This window comes from Alligator mississippiensis, chromosome 7, assembly GCF_030867095.1.
Source record: "Alligator mississippiensis isolate rAllMis1 chromosome 7, rAllMis1, whole genome shotgun sequence".
NCBI classification, from domain to species: Eukaryota; Metazoa; Chordata; order Crocodylia; family Alligatoridae; genus Alligator; species Alligator mississippiensis.
This window is the reverse complement of record NC_081830.1, coordinates 54,111,077-54,131,678: the sequence shown is the minus strand read 5'-3', so window position 1 is coordinate 54,131,678 and position 20,602 is coordinate 54,111,077. Positions and strand designations below refer to the sequence as shown.

Here is a 20,602-nt window from a genome sequence, read left to right as displayed (position 1 = left end):
TGCATAGGAACCTAGTCCACAGTGGGTTCTCACCAGACTAAGCTGGTATAAGTCATCCAATATGCAAGTGGGCTTGGCCTGTGCCTGGGACATCTAAAGTCTAGCTCCAGCATCCTTTGTGCACAGTAACTGAGCATGGGATCCTGTACGGGGAGAAAAAAAAAAAGATTGTGTAATTAAAAACTACATCAGAAAAACAGGCACACAGAGAGGCTGACTTAAAGTTGTGGTGGCATCTCACACTTCCTAATTTTCAAATATTAGACTTCATAACTTAAATAACATTATTCTAACAAAGGGTTTCCTTTTCTTTTGTAATGCACTTCCCAAATTTTGGTTTCAAGGAGAAAAATAAAAAGCAAACAACTATATATGCAACCATAACAACTACCCACTGGACATCATCAGCACTGACTACTAGTGCTTGAGCTATGGAACAGTTACATTAGTCAGCCACAGAAAAAGTTGGATTGTGGAGTCCAGCCTATTTCTTTCTCCCTCTTTCCCCATGAGTTGGGAGGGCTCCTACTCCACATGGTACTGCCAAAAGGGTCATGGGGCATGAGTCATGAGCACTGTACAAGGGGTTTGTGTAATATCTGGAGCTAGGGACAACAATTTAAAAAGCTGGAACCTGAATTGATTGAAGCTGAAAAGATTGAACTGATTTACAAGTGCACAGACATTCATATTTAATTCTGGAGATGCAGGTGCATGCCTACAGTGGTTCAGACTAGAAGCTGAGGGGGGGGGGGGATGCTAGAACAGCCCTCCCTTCTGCTTGCAGCAGTCGCAAGGCTGGAAGGAAGCGGACTTGGAGGGGCATGGCCAGGCCCCTAAACTAAGTATGATTGTGGAGGGGTTTAAGCCCCCACCCTGGCCTGGAGGGGTAGGAGGGAAGCAGCCCTTATCAGCTGGCTCTGGCCATGTTCCCTCCCCTGCCACTGTGTTGGGGAGGTGGCGAATGGGTGACAGGGGCCAGTCCTGCAGTAGGGAAGGGGGAGAATAACCGCCCCCCCCCGCTCCCTTTGCCTCAAGGGGCCATGCCCCTGCTCCTTCTCAGGGTAGGGAACAGAGGGGAGGGGCCAGCCCTGCTATCTGGAGCAGAGAGCACAGCTCTGCCCAGAGCTGCAAAGCATCTGGGATGCTTGGGAACTCCGATTTAACCAGGAAGGGAGCTGGGACAGAAGTTACATAAATTGGTTCGACCCAAATCAGGTAAGTCTGATACTACATTCAACCAGGTTTACCGTAAAGCAGTTTCAGCCATTTTGAAACTGGTTTATGTGCATTGAACTTACGTTCTGTTACAGGTTTAAACCAGTTTACATGCAACTTCTGGGCATTTGCACACATGCAAGCACCGCAGTGTCAGGTGCTTTGAAAAGCACCCAGCTCCGTGTCGCTTGCAGTTGCATAAGCAGCAAAATGCACATCAGTGTAAAGAAAATGCCAGTGGTCCACTTTTTAACTACAACACTTTGGAAGTACTTTAGTGCAAAAGCTCACCGCACCATTTTCTCTGTGCTGACGCACGTTTCACCATTTATATGACTGCAAGCAGCGCAGCACGGTGCCCATCAGCTCCCATGCGGCGCAGACTCAACTAATCTCCCAACTGATTAATCGAATCCACTCCGCATGGGAGCGGACACACACCATGCTGCATAGCTTCCAGTTGTACAAGTGGCGAAACGTGTGTCAGTGCAGAGGAAGTGGCAGCAGCACACTACTGAACTAAAGCACCTCTGAGGTGTTTTAGTTCAAAAGCGAACCTCTGCCATTTTCTTTGCGCTGATGCACATTTCACTGCTTATACAATGGCAAGTGACATGATGCTGGGTGCTTTTCAAAGCACCTGGCGCTATAGTGCTTGCATGTGTTCAGATGCCTAGAAGTTACGTGTAAACTGGTTTAAATTACCAGAAACTGGTTTAAACCTGTAACCTAATAACCCGTAAATTATCGGAAACTGGTTTAAACCAGAGTCCCCCAGCATCCTGGATGCTTTATTAATCAAGTCAACTCCAAAGCAGCAGATCTCTGGCACATTCAAGAAATAAACAGTATATAAATGGCCTCTGTCCCTAGCCTGGGAGCACAATCTGTCAGTCTTCCTCTTTCCTCCCAAACTGCTCAAGCAGCTCTGAAGTGTTCCCAGTACAGTGCTAGCAGCTGTTGCGCTGGCATATACTTGGTGCTTAGTTATTTTGGCAGGCTGGAAAAATTTGCTGTAGGAATGCAAGTGACGGAAAAGAAATGGGAATTTAACAATTTTTATCTTGGCAAAACTAATTATAATTTTATGGGAGAAAGAAAGGCCCTTCCTTATCCTGGGGTTTCCTTCTCACCACATATCAAAGACTTGTTGCAAAACAAACAAAAAGTAGTATTAAAGCTTCTCACAGAAAACAAGAGGTCTCCAAAATCCTTTATGTTGTACAGTGTCAACCAACCAAAATATAGGGGTTGTTCCTGTACTTTTTTTTATACAAATATTACACAATTAAAGGAATATTGTACAGTTTAAATGAGGGAGAAAAACAAGAACGATTGTACCAAGCAGAAGGATGAAGAGTCTCTCTGACAGAATAGCTTTGTTAGTATTATCATGATTTCTCTCTAGGGAGCATTAAAATGCTGTTAACCAAATTTGACATTAATACAGCCTGGAACAGAACAATAAAGCAAATATAGACATGATTATGATTCTTTGGTTGTGACTAAGCTATATGCTAGTCAGCACTATGAAACACCCTGAAATTGCTTGAATGTTTCAAGATATGAAAACAAAAAAAGTGTTATGCTTGTATTAGTTCCATATGCTGATGAATAAAATTAGTAGTAACCTGTATATATACACACACAGTAAATTAGATCTTCAGAGTGCTTTAAAACTTTAACAGATTGTTTCCTTATACATAGCTTTTATATAGTTCTCATTTTACAAGTGGGGGAAATCGGAGACATTTGCAGAAAAGTCACACTGTCAGATCCAGGATCAGCTTCTGGCCTTAAAATTGTTTTTTCAGAAAATTCCTTGAAAATGTTTTCCTTTGTTCCCATTTCTGTTCTCCCACTGAACCAGTTCTAGTAACACTCGTAAAAGAAGACACGAAGGCTACTCTGGTCCATGGACATTAAAAATACTTCCATGTCAAGTTTTGCATTGTAGTAGCCAAATTTGTCAAGCACTGCGCACAGCAAACAGCCAGAAAGCTTGGCCCAGTAGACATCCTAGAAAGGTCTCCTGGTATGGTGCGTGAGCAGGCCATAGGCACCTGTTCACGTTGTGTATATTCCTGACAGGAACAATCTTTGTTGTGGATGGAACTGATGAGAATATTGCTGCAGATCTTCAGTATACAATGTACGGGTACAGAATTTTGTGGAGCATGCCTTATCCAGAATCTGTCTTTCAATTTGTGTACAAGATATGACTTTATAAAAAGGAAAGGGATGTAAAACATGTCTATAACAGCTCAATCGTGCTCCACTAGAACTAATAGCAGTTTTACCATTAACTTGAAGAAAACAAAATTGAAACAAGAGAAACAAAAAGGAAATACTGGCTTTAAGCACTGGAACCATGCGACACTGCCTGGGTCTCTAGGCTTAGAATTTTGACCCGTCTTTAATATAAAGTGTATGCACTTTTTTTTCAAAATATATAATTTGATTCTTTTCTTAAAAGAAAAAAAAAATCTCACTAGGCTAGTGTTTGTAAGTAGTTTTAAAATAACAACCCAGTATGAGATGAGGGCAACCAGATTTTGCAAATAAGAACTATGATAAGAGAATAAGGACAGTGAGGCACATCCAAGGCTGGAGTCTCAGGGAGGTATGAATTCAGGATAGGGAAGGGGATTAGTGTGTTGAAGTATTGGGGTATTCCCTCACTGACTGTGTCCAGATAAGTGTGGACATTTAACTTCCTGGGGAAGAGTAGCAGTGGCACACCTTGCACCACTGCTACTTGTCCCTGAAAAAACACATGTGCCTTGTGCATTTTGGCACATGGCAAGTTACCCAACGTAGGGTGTTGCAGGAGCAACGTCAGGGTCACTGTGCTCTCCCCCGTCGCCTCCTTTACTGTGCCAAGCTTCGGACTTGCACCCTCCTATTCTCGCCTGCCACGACTTTGATGATTTATGTGTTTTTTATAGGGAGGCTACCTTTCTTTTGCTTGGCTACAGTTCTCCTGCTTCTAGTGTTCTGTGTACCCAAGCCTTGTGGGCTATGCAGGTACAACACTGTCTTGGCCTACACTCCTCTGGCACTTGGGCCCTTCTCCACAGTGCTGCCCTCTCACAGGGCCTTTCTCCATACGCCGCCCTTCTCAATAATGCTGCCCCTCTCCTGGGGCTCTCCGCCTCCACACTGGGGCTTCTCAATAATGCTGCCCCTTTCCCGGGGCTCTCTATACCCCCACTGGGGCTGGGATTCTCACTCTGCCGTGAGTCCCCTATGAGGCCTCCTCCATCCCCTTATAGCCTCACCTAAACCACCGGTGTAATAAATACCCAATACAAACAACAACCTAAACACAATCCTCTTGGCTATAACAAACATAAGACACTAGCTATCACTAGGCTCCCGCCTACTGGGTTTTCTCTCCTACCACAATGACCAATGCTGCTCTGGCATTTCAGGCTCGCTCTCGCTCTCTCCATGGAGCTCCTTCCCCCTTAGCTGCTGGTCGGGGACCCCCTCTGGTCTCCTGCCTGTGCTTTATATAGGGGCTATGCCCTGCCCCTTTCTTCAGCTGGCTAGGCAGGTGTAAGCCATTAGCTCCCTTTGGTTGCCTCAGCAACCAGCACCTGAAGGGTTATCCCCGCACTTCTAGTAGCAGGCACCCTAGTGCCTGGCTACACAGGGTAACAGTGCTGACCCTAGCAACCTTACCTGGGGTCCTGGGGGTGTCCCAGAGCTGCAGCAGCAGCAATTGTGCTGCGCAGAGCCTGGCAGACAGCTGGAGCCTCTGGGTGGCCCGGCTTCTCTTTTGAGCAACACAAGCTTCTTGTGCATGTGTTGCTCCGCTTTTTTTCCCCACAGATTTTTTTGACTCCTGGATAGGGTAAAAAAAAGCAACCCAGAAAAAAAGCAGAGCAGCGCACACACGGGCAGCACAACTTTGCAACATGGAGAACATCTAAATGTGCAGTATGGGGCACCGCAGATGTGTTTGCAGCACCGCAGACCTCACAGCCACACTCATCAGGACACAGCCACTGAGGTCAGGGCAGTAGGCCTGTGAAAAACAGCTAGTATTCACTTCGGATTCAGATTCAGCCAATTCGGGGGACAGTGATTTGATTCAGTGATTTGAATCACTGTCCTGATTCAATTCGGCCAAATCACCCAGGCCCATCACCTGCCCCTCTCCCAGCCCGGCAATGGCTGCCCCAGCTCCCAGCACTTGTTAAAAAAAAAGCCCCAACTCACTGTGTGCTGCTGGGTGGGGGACAATCCCCACTGCCCCACGCTGAATGGGGGTCTCTGCACGAGCCCTCCAGCCCCCCCATGGGTGCCCCGCCCAGGCCAGCTCCGGCCCTTTAAGGAAAAATAAAAACTGAAAAAACCCCAAGACTCACTGCTCCTGCTGGCAGGGGGCAATCCCTGCTGCCCCCCATTGCCCCACGCCATGTGGGGGGCTCTGCACAAGCCCCCGAATCCCTGAGGCCACTGCAGGAGCAGTGAGTCCTGGGGCTTTTCTTGGCTTTATTTTTCCTAAAGGGCCAGAGCTGGCCTGGGCAGGGCAACTGTGGGGGGCTGGGGGAGCTGGGGAGGGGGCTGGGGGGCTCATGCTGAGCCCCCCATGCAGCATGGGGCAGTGGGGGGCAGCAGGGATCACCCCCTGCCCGGCAGCACCCGGTGAGCACTGGGGCTTTTTTTTTTTAAGTACCAAGATGGGGCTGGGGGAATGGGCGGGGGTCAGGGGGGCTGGCAGGGATCTCCCCATGGTCCCCTCCCCAACCCCCCTCACCCCTGCCCCTAGTACTTACCAGTTCGGAGTCAGCTGCAGCTCCCTGCTGCAGCCACCAGGGGCTGCCCAAATCATCAAAGCTCTCTGAATCTTTTCTGAAGATTCGGAGAGCTTTGAATCAGTTCAGGCCTTTAAATTGGTCCCTGATTTGATTAGGATTTGGAGATTCGGCCACCGAATCAGGCCGAATCTCCTCCAAATTGAATCACCACCCAAAGCTTCGCACAGCCCTACAGGGCAGTATTACGTGTCGGGTCCAGTTCAACTGAGGTAAAAGGTATTAGCCCAAATCAATCCTTAGAAAAAGCTTGTAATTAAATGGGAATTAACTCTGACCTAAGATCACTCTCTTTTCCTAATCTCTACAAATAACATTGTTTTTCAAATGTGATTATATTCCAGAGTCCACTTACCCTATTTTGAAAGAAGTCTTTCAGTGAGCACGTTCATATGCTTATCAAGCCAATACAACCCAATTCCTGCACCAAATATATTTCATTCCAACTAGGCAAGGAAAAAGCAATTATGATTCATAATTATCAATTATGATTTAATTATGATCAATTATGATTTCAGGTTCCATTTTCCCCTTCCAATACTTTGAATAAACTGGACATGTATGCTGTATTGGATCTTCTAGAGTTTGACAGTATTGTAAGACCAGTAAAATGGCAAAAAGTAAGCAATTTCTGCTGTATATTTCAGCAACTGTTGAGGCACTAACTGTATCTGTTATGCAGTTGCCTTTAGCTTTACATCAGCAAAATCCGCTCGAGTACAGAATGCCAGGAGATTGCAGTAACTAGGTGATATAATAAATCAGCCTCTTTGGAAGTTGAACCTTTCAGTGTATTTGGATATAGAGTATACAGTATTGTTCTAGGTGTGTATATAATAAATGCACTAGGTTATTAAAAAAAATGAAGAAAATGAGATGCGACTCTAAATAATGGATATACCTGCACATGGTTCTGCCTCTTCCACTGAGCTAAATATATACTATGCACTCCACATAAAACAGAGCTGAGAATTTTACTATGCAGTTGCTTGGTAAGGGCATACTTTTAGTTTGGCAGCTGATGTCACTGTTAAGAGAGAGAGTGTGCAATTCAGGTCAACAGTGTAACATCAGTACTTAGGCATTCAATAAATGGCACAAACAATATTTACCCAAAAAGAAAATGTTTAGAACAAACACATACCCCCACAAGAAAGAAACTGATCTCGCATTGGTTTTGTTAATGATATTTCTATTGAATACAGTCTTGTATCAGACTCTTAATATACTGAGACAGGGTTTAGTATAATCCCAAGAATGCAAGCACCTAAATCACAGCTTTTCCTCTGAACCTGCCTAAGAAGAGAAAAGATGAAGGCATACGTTTCCACCTGGTTTTCAAAAAGGCCCCTGATATATTTGCTGACTTAACTACTTTGTCCCTTCATATAAATATTTGTGTATGCATGTTAATACACACACACACATTTTATATACATAGACATATATATTATTATATGGACATTTGCAAAGTTTAAATCTGTATTTGTTAAACAAAAATCAGACAGCAGTATTTTCTATTCTTAATACAGCTTTTACCAGAATACTACACAAATCATAAAATCATAGAAAATTAGGGTTGGAAGGGACCTGAGGAGATCATCTAGTCCAAACCCCTGCTTAAGTAGGTCCATCACCAAATAGATCATCCCAGTCAAAGCTTTGTCTAGCCAGGTCTTAAAAACCTCCAAGGATAGAGATTCCACCACCTCTCTGGGTTACCTGTTCCAGTGTGTTTTACTACCTTCCTAGTGAGAAAATTCTTCCTAATATCTAACCTAGACTTCCCTTGCTGCAACTTGAGACCATTACTCCTTGTTCTGTCATCTGCCACCACTGAGAACAGTCTAGGTCCATCCTCTTTTGAACTCCCCTTCAGGTAGTTGAAGGCTGCTATTAAATCCCCTCTCAGTCTTGTCCTCTCAGAACTAAATAAGCCCAGTTCCCTCAGCCTCTCATCATAATTCATGTCCCCCAGCCCCCTCACTATTTTTGTCACCCTCCACTGGACTCTCCATTTTGTCCACATCCTTTCTGTAGTGGGGGGCCCAAAACTGAACACAGTACTCCAGATGTGGCCTCACCAGTGCTGAATAGAGGGGAAGAATCACTTCCCTTGATCTACTGGCAACAACCCTACCAACGCAGCCCAGTGTGCCATTAGCCTTCTTTGCAACAAGGGCACACTGTTGGCTCATATTCATCTTATTGTCCAGTGTAACTTCCAGGTTCTTTTCTGTGGAGCTGCTCCCAGCCAGTCAGCCCCCAGCCTATACTGGTGCATGGGATTGCTCCATCCTAAGTGCAGGACTTTGCACTTGTCCTTGTGGACCTCATGAGATTCCTTTTGGCCCAATCCTCCAATTTGTGTAGGTCACTCTGAATCCTAGTCCTACCCTCCAGCGTATCTACTACTCCCCACAGCTCGGTGTCGCCTGCAAATTTGCTGAGGATGCACTGTGTGCTATCTTCCAGGTCATTGATGAGGACATTGAACAAAACCAGCCCCAGGACTAACCCCTGGGGCACTCCACTTGCTCCACTGGCTGACAACTAGAGATCAAGCCATTGATTATTACCCTTCTGAGTCCAATGCTCCAGCCAGTTTTCTGTCCACCTTACAGTCCATCCATCCAGCCCGTACTTCCTTAGCTTGTCTGCAAGATAGTTGTAGGAGACCATAACAAAAACCTTGTTAAAATCAAGGTATATCACATCCACTGGTCTCCCTGCATCCACAGAGCCAGTCATCTTATCATAGAAGGAAATCAGGTTGGTCAGGCATGACTTGCCCTTGGTGAATCCATGCTGACTGTTCCTAATCGCTTTCTTCTCCTCCAAGTGCTTAGAAATGGATTCCTCAAGGATCTGCTCCATGATTTTTTCAGGGACTGAGGTGAGGCTGACTGGTCTGTAGTTCCCTGGATCCTCCTTTTTGCCTTTCTTAAATATGGGCACTCTGTTTGCTCTTCTCCAATCAATTGAGGCCTCTCCTGATCACCATGAGTTTTCAAAGATTATGGCCAGTAGCTCTGCAGTTGCATCAGCCAACTCCCACAGCACCCTTGAGTGCATCCTGTTCAGCCCCATGGACTTGTATATGTCCAGCTTTTCTAAATAGTCCCTAACCTGTTCTTTTGCCACTGTTGGCTGCTCACCTCCTCCCCAAACTGTGCTTCCCGGAGCAGTAGTCTGGGAGCTGACCTTGTCTGTGAACACTGAGGTGAAAAAAGCATTGAGCACTTCAGCCTTTTCTGCATTCTCTGTCACAAGGTTGCCTCCCACATTTTCCCTGATCCCCTTTAAGAACCAATTGAAAAAACGGGATTTTGTTCATCAGTGCCAAGGTTGTCTCTGTGTCTGGCCCACTGGACTACTGACAGACCTTCAGAAGTTGGTGGATGTGGCACGGGCCAGTGGCTTGCTGCATAATCCAGGGACCTTGGGCCCCAGTGGACATGGTGATGGGGCAAGGAGGGAGACCAAGAGCTGAAACTGCCCCAGTTGCCCTCCAGCTGCCACAGCCCCAGCTCCTTGCCCCCCCCAACCCCTTATGCCCCCACTGCTACTGCTACCTTATGCACCAAACCCAGAGCTAGAGTTGTCATTGCTTGTGCTCCGTGCCAGATCCAGAGCTGCCACCCTGACATGAAATACATGGTGACATCAGAGACTTCAGTTCCAGCATGGGGCAGGAGCTGGAGCCACTGTCACTGCTGCCACTTTATGCACTGGTGTGGGAGCTGATGCAGCTGCCACTACTGGAGCCACCTCCTGCTCTGGGCCAGATCCAGCCCACAAGGAGCCCAATGGTCCAGATCCACCCCGGGACATGGGGTGAGTTTGACACCACTGATCTATACAACTACAGTACTGCATTGCTAGAGGGTATTTTTTAATATTTTATAGTTTTGACATTTCCATTTTCTAAGAATAAGTATTTCTTAGAAGCTAGCCATGCATAAAACTGGTGACAGCAATGCATTCTGCTGGTTGACATCCTCAAGCACAGAAATGTTTTTCTATAAATTGTAATAAAAGTGGAAAATAGATGTTATTTATTGTGTTTGGGTGGACTTACATTATTAAAGTAAAATAAGCTATTTTAAAGAGTACAAACCATTCTTCTTTGCATTTTTTTGATTCACACTAAGAGGACTAAATCTTTCCATCTGCTATGCTGGCTGTTACTACAGATGGTCATATTCTGTACATATGGTATGTGCACATAAATTGAAAGCAGCGCTTCGGGTAAAGCCACACATACAACATGAACCAGAATGTCTAAGTACAATATATTGATGAGAAGTAGTATTTAACAATTTCTTATGTTTCTGCATGAATGTTATAGCTCCTGGAAGTGAGGGAATATATATACTATTTCTATATATATTATCTCCCAAAAAAGTTTAATCCAGTGCTATTAAGTAGATAGAGTTTGGATCTAAATCTGAGTTAAGGTTTTTCTGTGGTTTGAATGAGAAAATCCTGAATCTGGAGTGTAATTTAGGTTAAGATGAGGTAACACAGAACTCTTTCAAACTGTTGTCATGAGATTTCTACAACATATAAAATAGGAGAAGCTAGCCCAGTCGGAATTACTGATTTGGATCTCACCCAGCACCAAATCACAAAAGGCAATTCAGAAATAGCCCTCCTTCCCACAAAAAAAAAATTAAAGGGGCTTTGTGTATAAGGTTCCAGTTTTGGATATTTTGTAATGCACCATGCAAGCACACTGTTGGTAGTTAAATAATGATTAGAGCTGATCATCTGACAATTAAAAAACCCTTCCCTTCTAGGTAACACAGGTACTTTCCAAGTATAAGGTTAAATAAAATGTTCTGCTAACTGTGGTAACTGCAGCACCTGGTTAAGGCTACAGAGTGCTCATGTGCCACTGGCTTATGAACCAAGGTAAAAATACTTAGGCTGTTATGAATATGTAAGACCTATCCAGACTCTTAAGCCATGTCACCCCAAACCAAAACACTATAAACTCCTTTATTTTTATTCCAACCAGTTGATAAGGGATCAACCTGTGTAATGTCTTCTAGTTTTCCCTGTCCCAGTTTCTGTTCTCACTAGGAAATGAATTAAAATTACATGTTATAATAAGGAGTATCTCTCAGACTATTTCTCCAACTTTCATAACACATGCTCCTTTTTAAGTTTGTTATACAGCTGTGTATACCTACCTATGATGCTCTGTTATAGATAATAATGTAACACTTTAAACCACACTATAACTGCTCCAACAAGTTATTAGATATTGTAGATTTGTTCTTCTTTTTTCCTTTTTTCTTTATATAATTTATATTTCCCTTTTCTCATGCCTTCCCCTGGCTTACCTTCTAGAAGTTTACCACATGCCCCCAAGGGTATATATCCCCCAGTTTGACCAGCGCTGCTCTGAACCAAAGTTTTTGAAAGCAGTCATATCATCCAAAGTGAGATTATCACCAAGGTTGTAAAACTTGGCTCAATCCTGTATTCATTATTCTGGCAAGACTACCCTTTGTCTTAAAACTGTGGACTTAATCCTCATATCAGGAAAATGTGTGCTTTGTTCCATCCTATTCAGGAAATCATTTAAATTTATGATTTTTTCCTGCTAGCTTCAAAATTCAGTGTTTTTTTTATGGGGATGGACTATAGTATGTTTTTCAAGGTAAATGTTTGCTCAAGACTTTACCTAGAAGCTATAGAAGTACTGCAGTATCTTTTTCCTATGTGAGTTGGAAAAGATAAGGAAAAATCTTTACCAAATGAAGAAGATGCTCAATCATTTCTCTTAGATTTCAGACATAGTGTATAAAAATGGCAATGTGTGTGCATTTGTCCTTCAAAAGCATCAACTTACTAAACAAAATCTGCTAGCTGTCAAAGGAAGTCAGCTACAGTAGATGTCTTTGTGTTGCCAGAGTGCTCTGCTGTAGCCCAAGGCATTTATAAGTAAATTGGAATACTGTGCCATCTGATATATTCTACTCCTTTGAAAGCAGTAGAAGCAAACAAGACTGCAAAGGTACAGATACATTCTGGCAATACACCAAAATATGGTGACTGAGCAGATTTTGGTGTTAGTTGTTGAAAAATGGTCAGTAGCTCATTTGAATAGAAAATCTAGTAAGTGGTCAGAGAAAGATGTTTCTTAGGGTAGAAACAGACAATGACTAACCAAAACAGATCAGCTGCAGTGAGACATGTCCTACTTTATGGGGCAACACATACATATCCCCCTGTCCTGCATCAGGCCCTCTACCTAATGAGGGGTGAGAGGAGATGTATTCCCTTTGCCTGGGGATTCCCCAGGTCTCTGCTGCCTGTTGTCAGGTCCTGCACTGACTCATGCTTCACACAGAGGCACAGATCCTGATGCAGGACAGTTTCATAGTTTCATAGTTGATGGGCTTGGAAGGGACCTGAGCAGATCATCAAGTCTGACCCCCTGCCATGACAGGAAACAGTACTGGAGTCAAGCGACCCCAGCAATGTATTCGTCTAACCTCTTAAAGACCCCCAGGGTAGGAGCCAGCACCACTTCTCTTGAAAGTTGGTTCCAGGTCCTAGCTGCCCTGACTGTGAAGTAGCACCTCCTGATGTCTAGTCTGAATCTACCCTCCACCAGCTTGTGACTGTTGTCTAGTCACTCCTAGTAGTGCTCAAGGGAACAGGGACTCCCCCAATGCCTGCTGGTCCCCTCTGACTAGTTTGTAACAGGCTGCTAGATCCCCCCTCAGCCTTCTCTTGTGGAGGCTGAACAGGTTCAGGTCCCTTAGCCTCTCCTCGTAGGGCCTACCCTGCTGTCCCCTGATCATACGAGTGGCCCTCCTCTGGACCCTTTCAATGCTGGCCACATCCTTCCTGAAGTGTGGTGCCCAGAACTGGATGCAGTACTCCAACTGCGGCTTGACCAGTGACTCATAGAGGGGGAGGATCACCTCCTTGGACCTGCTTGAGATGCATCTATGGATGCATGACAAAGTGTGGTTGGCATTCCTGACAGCGTCCCCACACTGTTGGCCCATGTTCATTTTGGCATCAATAATGACTCCAAGATCCTTTTCTGCTTCTGCACTGACGAGAAGGGAGTTCCCCAGCCTGTAGGTGTGCTGCTGGTTCTTCCTCCCCAGGTGCAGCACCTTGCACTTGTCAGTGTTGAAACCCATCCTGTTCTCATCCGCCCACCCCTGTAACCTGTCTAGGTCCAATTGCAGCCTATTCCTCCCTTCTAGCGTGCCCACATCCCCCCACATCTTAGTGCCATCAGCAAATTTGAATAGGGTGCTTTTAACCCCCTCGTCCAAGTTGCTGATGAAGATGTTGAACAGTGCGGGCCTGAGGACCGAGCTCTGTGGAACCCCACTGCCCACATCCCTCCAGGTCGAAAATGACCCATTCACCACCACTCTCTGGGTGCAGCCCTTCAGCCAGTTAGCGACCCATTTGACTGTGTAGGTGTCGACGCCAGTCCCCTAGTTTTTTAATGAGAATGGGGTGACAAACACTGTCGAAGGCCTTCCTGAAGTCCAGAAGGCCTACGTCCACTGCTACCCCTGCATCTAAGGATTTTGTGACCTGGTCATAGAAGGCCATCAGGTTGGTCTGACAGGACCTGCCTCTAATGAACCCATGTTGGTTGCCCCTAAGCATAATCTCCCCTGCTGGCCCCTTGTGGACATGCGCCAGGATAATTCTCTCAAAAAGCTTACCCAGGATTGAGGTAAGACTAACTGGCCAATAGTTTCCTGGGTCATCCTTCCTCCCTTTTTTGAAAATGGGAACCACATTGGCCCTTTTCCAGTCCTCTAGCACCACACCAGAGCGCTACAGGTGCTCGTAAAGCCATGCCAGGGGTCCCGCAATGACCTCTGCTAATTCCCTCAGCACTCTAGGGTGGAGATCATCAGGACCAGCTGATTTAAATATGTCCAGTCCCTCCAGAAGTTCCCTGACTAGATCCTCACTGACCCTGGGCCTCGGTGCACCTCCCCCAGGGCCTGAGGGGGTCCCGGCGGATGGGCTGATCTGGTCTCTGCTCAGGAAAATGGAGGCAAAGAAATCGTTAAATAGGTTAGCCTTGTCATCTGGTGTGACAACCAGATTTCCTTGCGTGTCTTGCAGAAGCCCCAGGTTACCCAGTAACTTCTTTTTGCGCCCTTTATCTGTGGGTCCAAAGATGGCTGATGAGGCCTATCTGGGATAGACAGACTGTTGCATTTTAGGCACATGTTTTTGTGCAAGGTAGGTGGCTCTGGGTTTTTGATTTGGTGTTTAACACGCTGTTTTTACCGCTCCCATTTTTCCATTTCCTGTTCTTGCCGTAACGTTTCAAAATACTGAGATCGCTGTAGCAGACTTTTCCTCCATTTGGGGTAGTCCTGGGTGACAGTCTCCCACGAATTCATGTTAATGTTGCATTTTTTCAAATTGGCTTTGAGGACATCCTTGAAGCACTTTCTCTGCCCTCTTCATCAATGCTGCCTGCAGTGATCCTTCAAATCCAGTGAGAAGACAGATGTACCACTGTTAGTTAGCATCTTCTTCCAAGCAAACACCATGACAGTGCAGAGGCATGAGGCAGCATGGGAGCTGGTGAATCCCTGGAGCTCCATGCCTCTGCGTGAGGCACAGACTGGTAAAGATCATGGTAAGGAGGCATGGGGTGCCAGTGATTCTCCAGCTCCCTCACTACCCCTGCTGACCCATGCCTCTGCTTGAAACACAGGTTAGCACAGGTCCTGGCAAGGTAGTGCAGGGCAGTGGGAGCCAGGGAATTCTGTAGGGGCCCATGCCTCCATGCTGGACCAGCACCGACTCCTGCCCCAACCCTCCACTATCCTTCAAAAATTAAAAGTACCTCTGAATTACTTAACAAAAGCTTCTGGCGAAGTTTTCATAACCTTCCATGGGATTTTAGTTGTATAATATATACATAATGATAACTAGACTTCACAAGTGTGAGATCCAAGACCACGCTGACCTCAGTCATTGAGCTCTAGTATGCCGATGATGCTGTAGTGTATGCTCACTCTGAAGCAGACCTTCAGACAGGACAATGTCTTTGCCTTTACCAAGGCATACAATAAAATGGGACTGACACTTAACGTTCAGAAGACTAAGGTCCTCCATCAATAAGCTCTTAATGAGCAGTTCCCAGCTCCAGTAATTGATATTCATGGTGAGACTCTGGAAAACATTGAGTAATTCCCATATTTCAGAAGCCATCTCTCGCAGAAGTCTGATGTAGATGAAGAAATCCAACATTGTCTCAAACGTGCAAGGGCAGTCTTCAGATGCCTGAAGAAATGGGTGTTCAAAGATTGTGACATCAGATCTGAAACCAAGCTCATGGTTTATCAAGCAGTTGCAATACCCCGTCTTACTCTATGGAGCTGAGACATGTACAATGTACAGGATGCATCTTAAGCCACTGGAAAAGTACCATCAATGCTGCCTGCAGTGATCCTTCAAATCCAGTGGGAAGACAGATGTACCAATGCTAGCTAGCATCTTCTCCCGAGCAAACACCATGAGCTTCAAGGCAATGATCATCTAATATCAACTTCACTGGGCTTGCTATATCACCCAGATGTCTGACTCCAGATTCCTCAAGCAAGTTTTATTCTCCCAGCTTAGTCAAGGTGTATGCTCAAAAAAAGGGCAGAGAAAGTGCTTCAAGGATGTCCCCAAGGCCAATTTGAAAAAATGCAACATTAACATGAATTCGTGGGAGACTGTCACCCAGGACTACCCCAAATGGAGGAAAAGTTTGCTACAGCCATCTCAGTATTTTGAAATGTTACGACAAGAACACGAAATGGAAAAATGGGAGCAGTAAAAACAGCGTGTTAAACACCAAATCAAAAAGCCAGAACCACCCACCTTGCACAGAAACATGTGCCTAAAATGCAACAGTCTGTCTATCCCGGATAGGCCTCATCAGCCATCTTTGGACCCACAGATAAAATAATCATCCTCGGCTGCAAGAGTTTGCCAAATGATGAATGATAACTAGATTGTGTGAATGAAAGCCTGAATCCTGCTAGTTCTTTACTAAAATCAGTTCTAGAAGTAGAAAAAGAGAGGGGAGGGGGAAGCATGGTTATAATTACAAAGCACTGATGATTTTATTTACATTGAGGAGCCTATTTGAGCATGCATTTCTTTATGAAAATGGTAGCTCTGACTGTTCATAGTATGAAACATTCCCCGCACATTTAGGTTTAAAGCCTAGTGTTTAACTTAGACCAAAGGAGTTTGCTATACCAGATTGGCCAGCTATTTTAGGGTGAAAGACAATTGTTTGCATACCTTTGATAAGCTCTTCTCCATGAAAATCTCTTTGTTAATAGCAGTGCTGGACAGAGTAACTGGCCACTACAGCATTCTGTTTCCAATAACTCCTTGCCCAGGTGAATCAGAGAAGCCCCATCTTACTAATGTGAATTTTAGTCCTTCATTGTGGGAGTCATGCTGCAGGAAGTGTGGAGGAACAGTGTAGCAACAGCAGTTGCCTGAGGCATTCAATATTTCCTATAACTTTTTCTATATCCATTGCATTCTAGTTTACAGGCTAACTTTAGCAATTTGACAAAGACAAGTGAAGTGTCAAAATAGATAACATAATAGCTCCTAATTCTCTTCCTTTTTCCCTCCTTTCATAATACACGGTACATTATTGCTGAGTGGTTGGCCATTTGACCTTTTATGTTCTCCTTGTTTGATGAAATGATGTCATGTGCAGCCCTGAGTGAAGAAAATAAATTTAAATGCATTCTAAAATGACTTGCTAAATTTTGAAAGTAATGATCCTCACCAGGGTACTTTGAGATCTTTTGAAGCGTGCCATATGGTGAGACAATGTTAGCAAGTTAGGTGTGCAAACATGAATCACAAGATAAATCCATATATTTCAAACAGGAATCTATAGTGTTAAAAGCATTCTAAACTGGGGGGGGGGGAAGGGGGGGTTAGTTCTTTGGAACAAAAAAAATGCTCTATTATATCCCTGTAGTCAAAAAATGAGTGAAAATTAAGAGCTGGCATTTTCCAAGGGGAGCCTTAAATCTAAAAGGTTCAGAACTACTATAGCAACTTTAGAAGCTACCATTTTTCTCTGTCTCTTATTCCAGGTTTGTTTTGTGAATCTAGATGCAAAGAAAGATGACTGCAGTGATGAGCAGTTAAAACAGGTAAGAAGATTTATAAGCCTTATTAATGTGTATAGCACTCATGCCGACATCATTCACAAGGTATCACAAGAACTGGAGTTATATAGCCTATGCTCTATTCCTCAACACAATCCTCCCCTGTTTCCTGCCCTATTCTCACCAGGAGTTTTGCATCTATGCATAGATCTAAATTTTACAAACAGACCCCTTTTCTAATAGAGCCTGAATCAAAACATCGGATCTGAATCCTTCCAAACAGCAGTGTTTGAAATCCGGATTTGACTCCACATCTACTATTTGTGACCTACATCCAACTCAGATAGTATCTACCATAAAATTGGATCTTACATTCATAATGACTGGCTTGTAAGTGGACTTCCTCCTAAGCCTTGGGTTTATTTAGAAAAATACTTGTGCATGTGGTATAGTAGTTATAGGGTGTAATTGTTTAATTTACCATTCTAGTACATAAAACAACACTGTTGAGGTCTTTTATAGGAATCCTAGAAAAGTAGATCTGGAAGGGAGCTCATAAGGTCATCTAGTCCAGCTCCCTGCACAAGGCAGGATCACCCCTGACTAAAACCATCCCCGCCATGTCTGTCTGACATGCTTTTGAAAGTTTCCAAAAATGGAGAATCCACAACTTCTCTAGGTAGCCTGTTCCAATGCCCAGTAACTCTCATAATCAGAAAGTTCCTCCTAATCTCCAACCTAAACTTCCCATGTTGCAACTTGAGGTCATTGCTCCACAGCCACAGAGAAAAGCTTATCTCCATCTTCTCTATAGTCACCTTTCGGGTATTTGAAGACTGTTAGAAAATCCCCCCTCAGTCTTCTCTCTCCAGGCTGAATAACCCTAGTTTTTTCAAACTTTCCTAATAAGCCTTGCATCCCAGGCCCCTAATATTTTTTTTGCCTTGTTCTGCATTCTTTCTAAACTGTCCACATTATTTTTGAAGTATAGGGGCCAAAACTAGACACAGTACTCCAGGTGAGGTCTCACCAGTGAATGAATGGCTGCACCTTGCTAAAATGCTCATGTTGCACCATTATGAAAGTCACATTTTAAGAGTGTAGCACAAATACGCTTTTAACTTAAACCTTCCCTTACCCTCCCATTTCTATCATCCCATCGAGACATATATGACAAGCATCCAGCTACCCAGGTGAATTAAGTTTTTGGCAGGTGAATACAAAAGGGGTCCACTGTCTATTTGCAATGATCTCCTTTATGAAACATGGAGAGTGGTTTGCTGAGGTAGTATTAGTTGAGCGATAGTGGGGCCTAATTGCCTTATGATAGTGATTCATTAGCAGGAATTACTTTTACAAGAACTTCTCTGTATCCTGGAGCTGTGAAAATGCAAACATCAGAGATATGTACAGCTTCCAGAACAAATTATTTTTTTCTGTTGAATAAGCTGATTAAATGTGCACACCAGATTGAGAAGTTTAACATCACTACATCCACAGAAGTTCTGGATTATGTCATGAGGACTGGGGAATAATTGTTGGTTTATAAAGAGCCTATAGTTATTCCATATTGTTAAAGACCTAACACTGTATCAGGTCATGAGGACTAATGAATGATTAAGAGATTGTTAATAAAGTCTAAATCTGGACATCTGCTCAAAACCCAAGTCTAACATCTTTCCCAACTGTACAGTTGCTCCAATAACAGCTATCAGGTAAGAGATATCATTGAGAAACCCCTGCTTCTTGAAAAACCCAAGTTAAATATACGTCTCTTCTTTGCAAGGATCTGGGAATAGAATCCTCTCCCACAAGCAAAACATAGCTTTGGAAACACTCCACAAATGGATGGGTTTTCTCCATGTAGTCCATTCACTGGTCCCAGCGCTTACATTGCCTTAAGCACCTTCTGTATAGTGGCACACTGCTCCCCATAATTCCTCTGCATGGTCACTTCATGGAATATCCCATACAGCACAACAGATACTGTAGCCTTAGAGTCCCTGTGTGTGTAGGCGTTTTGCAGTCTTTGGCCTTTTAGAAATCTGGTTTCCAGTATATAAACAGAGTGCTTGAGAGGTATAAACAGAGAAGATTTCTTTTTCCTCTATTGGTAGCGTACATTTAAAAACATATAATACTAAAATGGAAGTCTACATTTTCTGTCAGCCTTTAGAAGAGAAGCTCATCCATCTAAATTTCTATGCATAATTTATAATATAGGTAAATGCAACAGTGGTTTGTAAATATACTACTACAGAGGCATAGTGAGCTCACTGGCACCCAAGGCAGGGTCGGGGGATTCAGGGGTATGCTGACCACTGTAGAGGGAATAGGACATGGGTAAAGGGAAGGAAAGAATGTTTCCAGCCTAGTATGGTCACCGCTGCTGGTGCATCAGTTCCGCTGTAGTTGCAGCAGCTCTATGTCCAGGCTCACTGGGAGCCAACCTTGGTGCCCCTTTTGCTCCCTTCTTCCCCAACATGTCCCAGTATGTACATATTGGGATGCATCTGCTGTGACAAAGGCTCTCTGTGGGTCAGGAGCACCATTCTGCTCACTCCACTAGTGCCTCTCCTTACCCCCCGCACTGCCAAGTAACACTATTTAGTGTGGTGCTGCTCTTCCCAGTTCCTAAAGCTGGGCAGGGGCAGAAAAGGGTTGCCCTTGCCATGGCAAAACCATCTGGGGGCATGATTCTGACTCCCTCTCATAGTCAGAATCCAGGGCTGGTGCCCTACTCTCCCTACCTCCAGTTCTTAGTTATGAATTTAAAGAACTTTCTTCCTATGTTTTTCCTTTTCATTTCAAATAGGGAAATAGAGAGAGTGAGAAAAATTCAAAATGTCTTATTTTCCAACCCAAGCAAGCTGATAAATGTAGAAACTTAAGTAGGAGAAAATATAGTTACCTAAAGAAATGTGTATAACAGAAAGGTTATAATTTGAAAAAAGAAAAGGAGAATTTTTTTTCTGCTAGACTAAAATGTCAGAATGAATTGAAGCACTGAATTTAAGTTATGTCAAATATAAATACTTAAGTCATATCCAAAGATCAAGCTACTGAAATGTGGATTGTTCTCTAAAATTGAATTGGATTTGCCAAGCCCAAAAGTTTTATTATATCTAATTTAAATTACTCTAAGGAAAAATAGCAGTATAAGCATTATCATTTTGGAAAGGTAAAGCATAGGATTGGATGCTGAGGTCTGGATTACACTCATGATCCTGCAAGTTGACTCATCATGTGCCTTTCTGTATAATGCAGCAACAATAATTCTGACAATGCAGTGACAACCTGCCTCATAGAGGTTTGGTGATTCTTAATACCATATTATTCATAAAGCATGGCAGGAAGGTGTTATGTAATCATTTTGGGTGGGTCTTGTTCAGTGTTTGTATGATG

At 44.0% G+C, this 20,602-nt stretch overlaps 1 protein-coding gene across 4 annotated transcripts in view; it reads left to right on the top strand.

Moving 5' to 3' along the window:
• SPHKAP (SPHK1 interactor, AKAP domain containing) overlaps nucleotides 1-20,602 on the top strand; it is a 133,322-nt gene that overhangs the window by 87,656 nt on the left and 25,064 nt on the right. For all 4 annotated transcript variants that reach the window (XM_019491809.2, XM_019491808.2, XM_019491811.2 and 1 more), the window contains exon 4: nucleotides 17,183-17,242. In XM_019491809.2, the coding sequence (XP_019347354.1) occupies nucleotides 17,183-17,242 (60 nt within the window). The remainder of the gene's footprint in view (nucleotides 1-17,182; nucleotides 17,243-20,602) is intronic.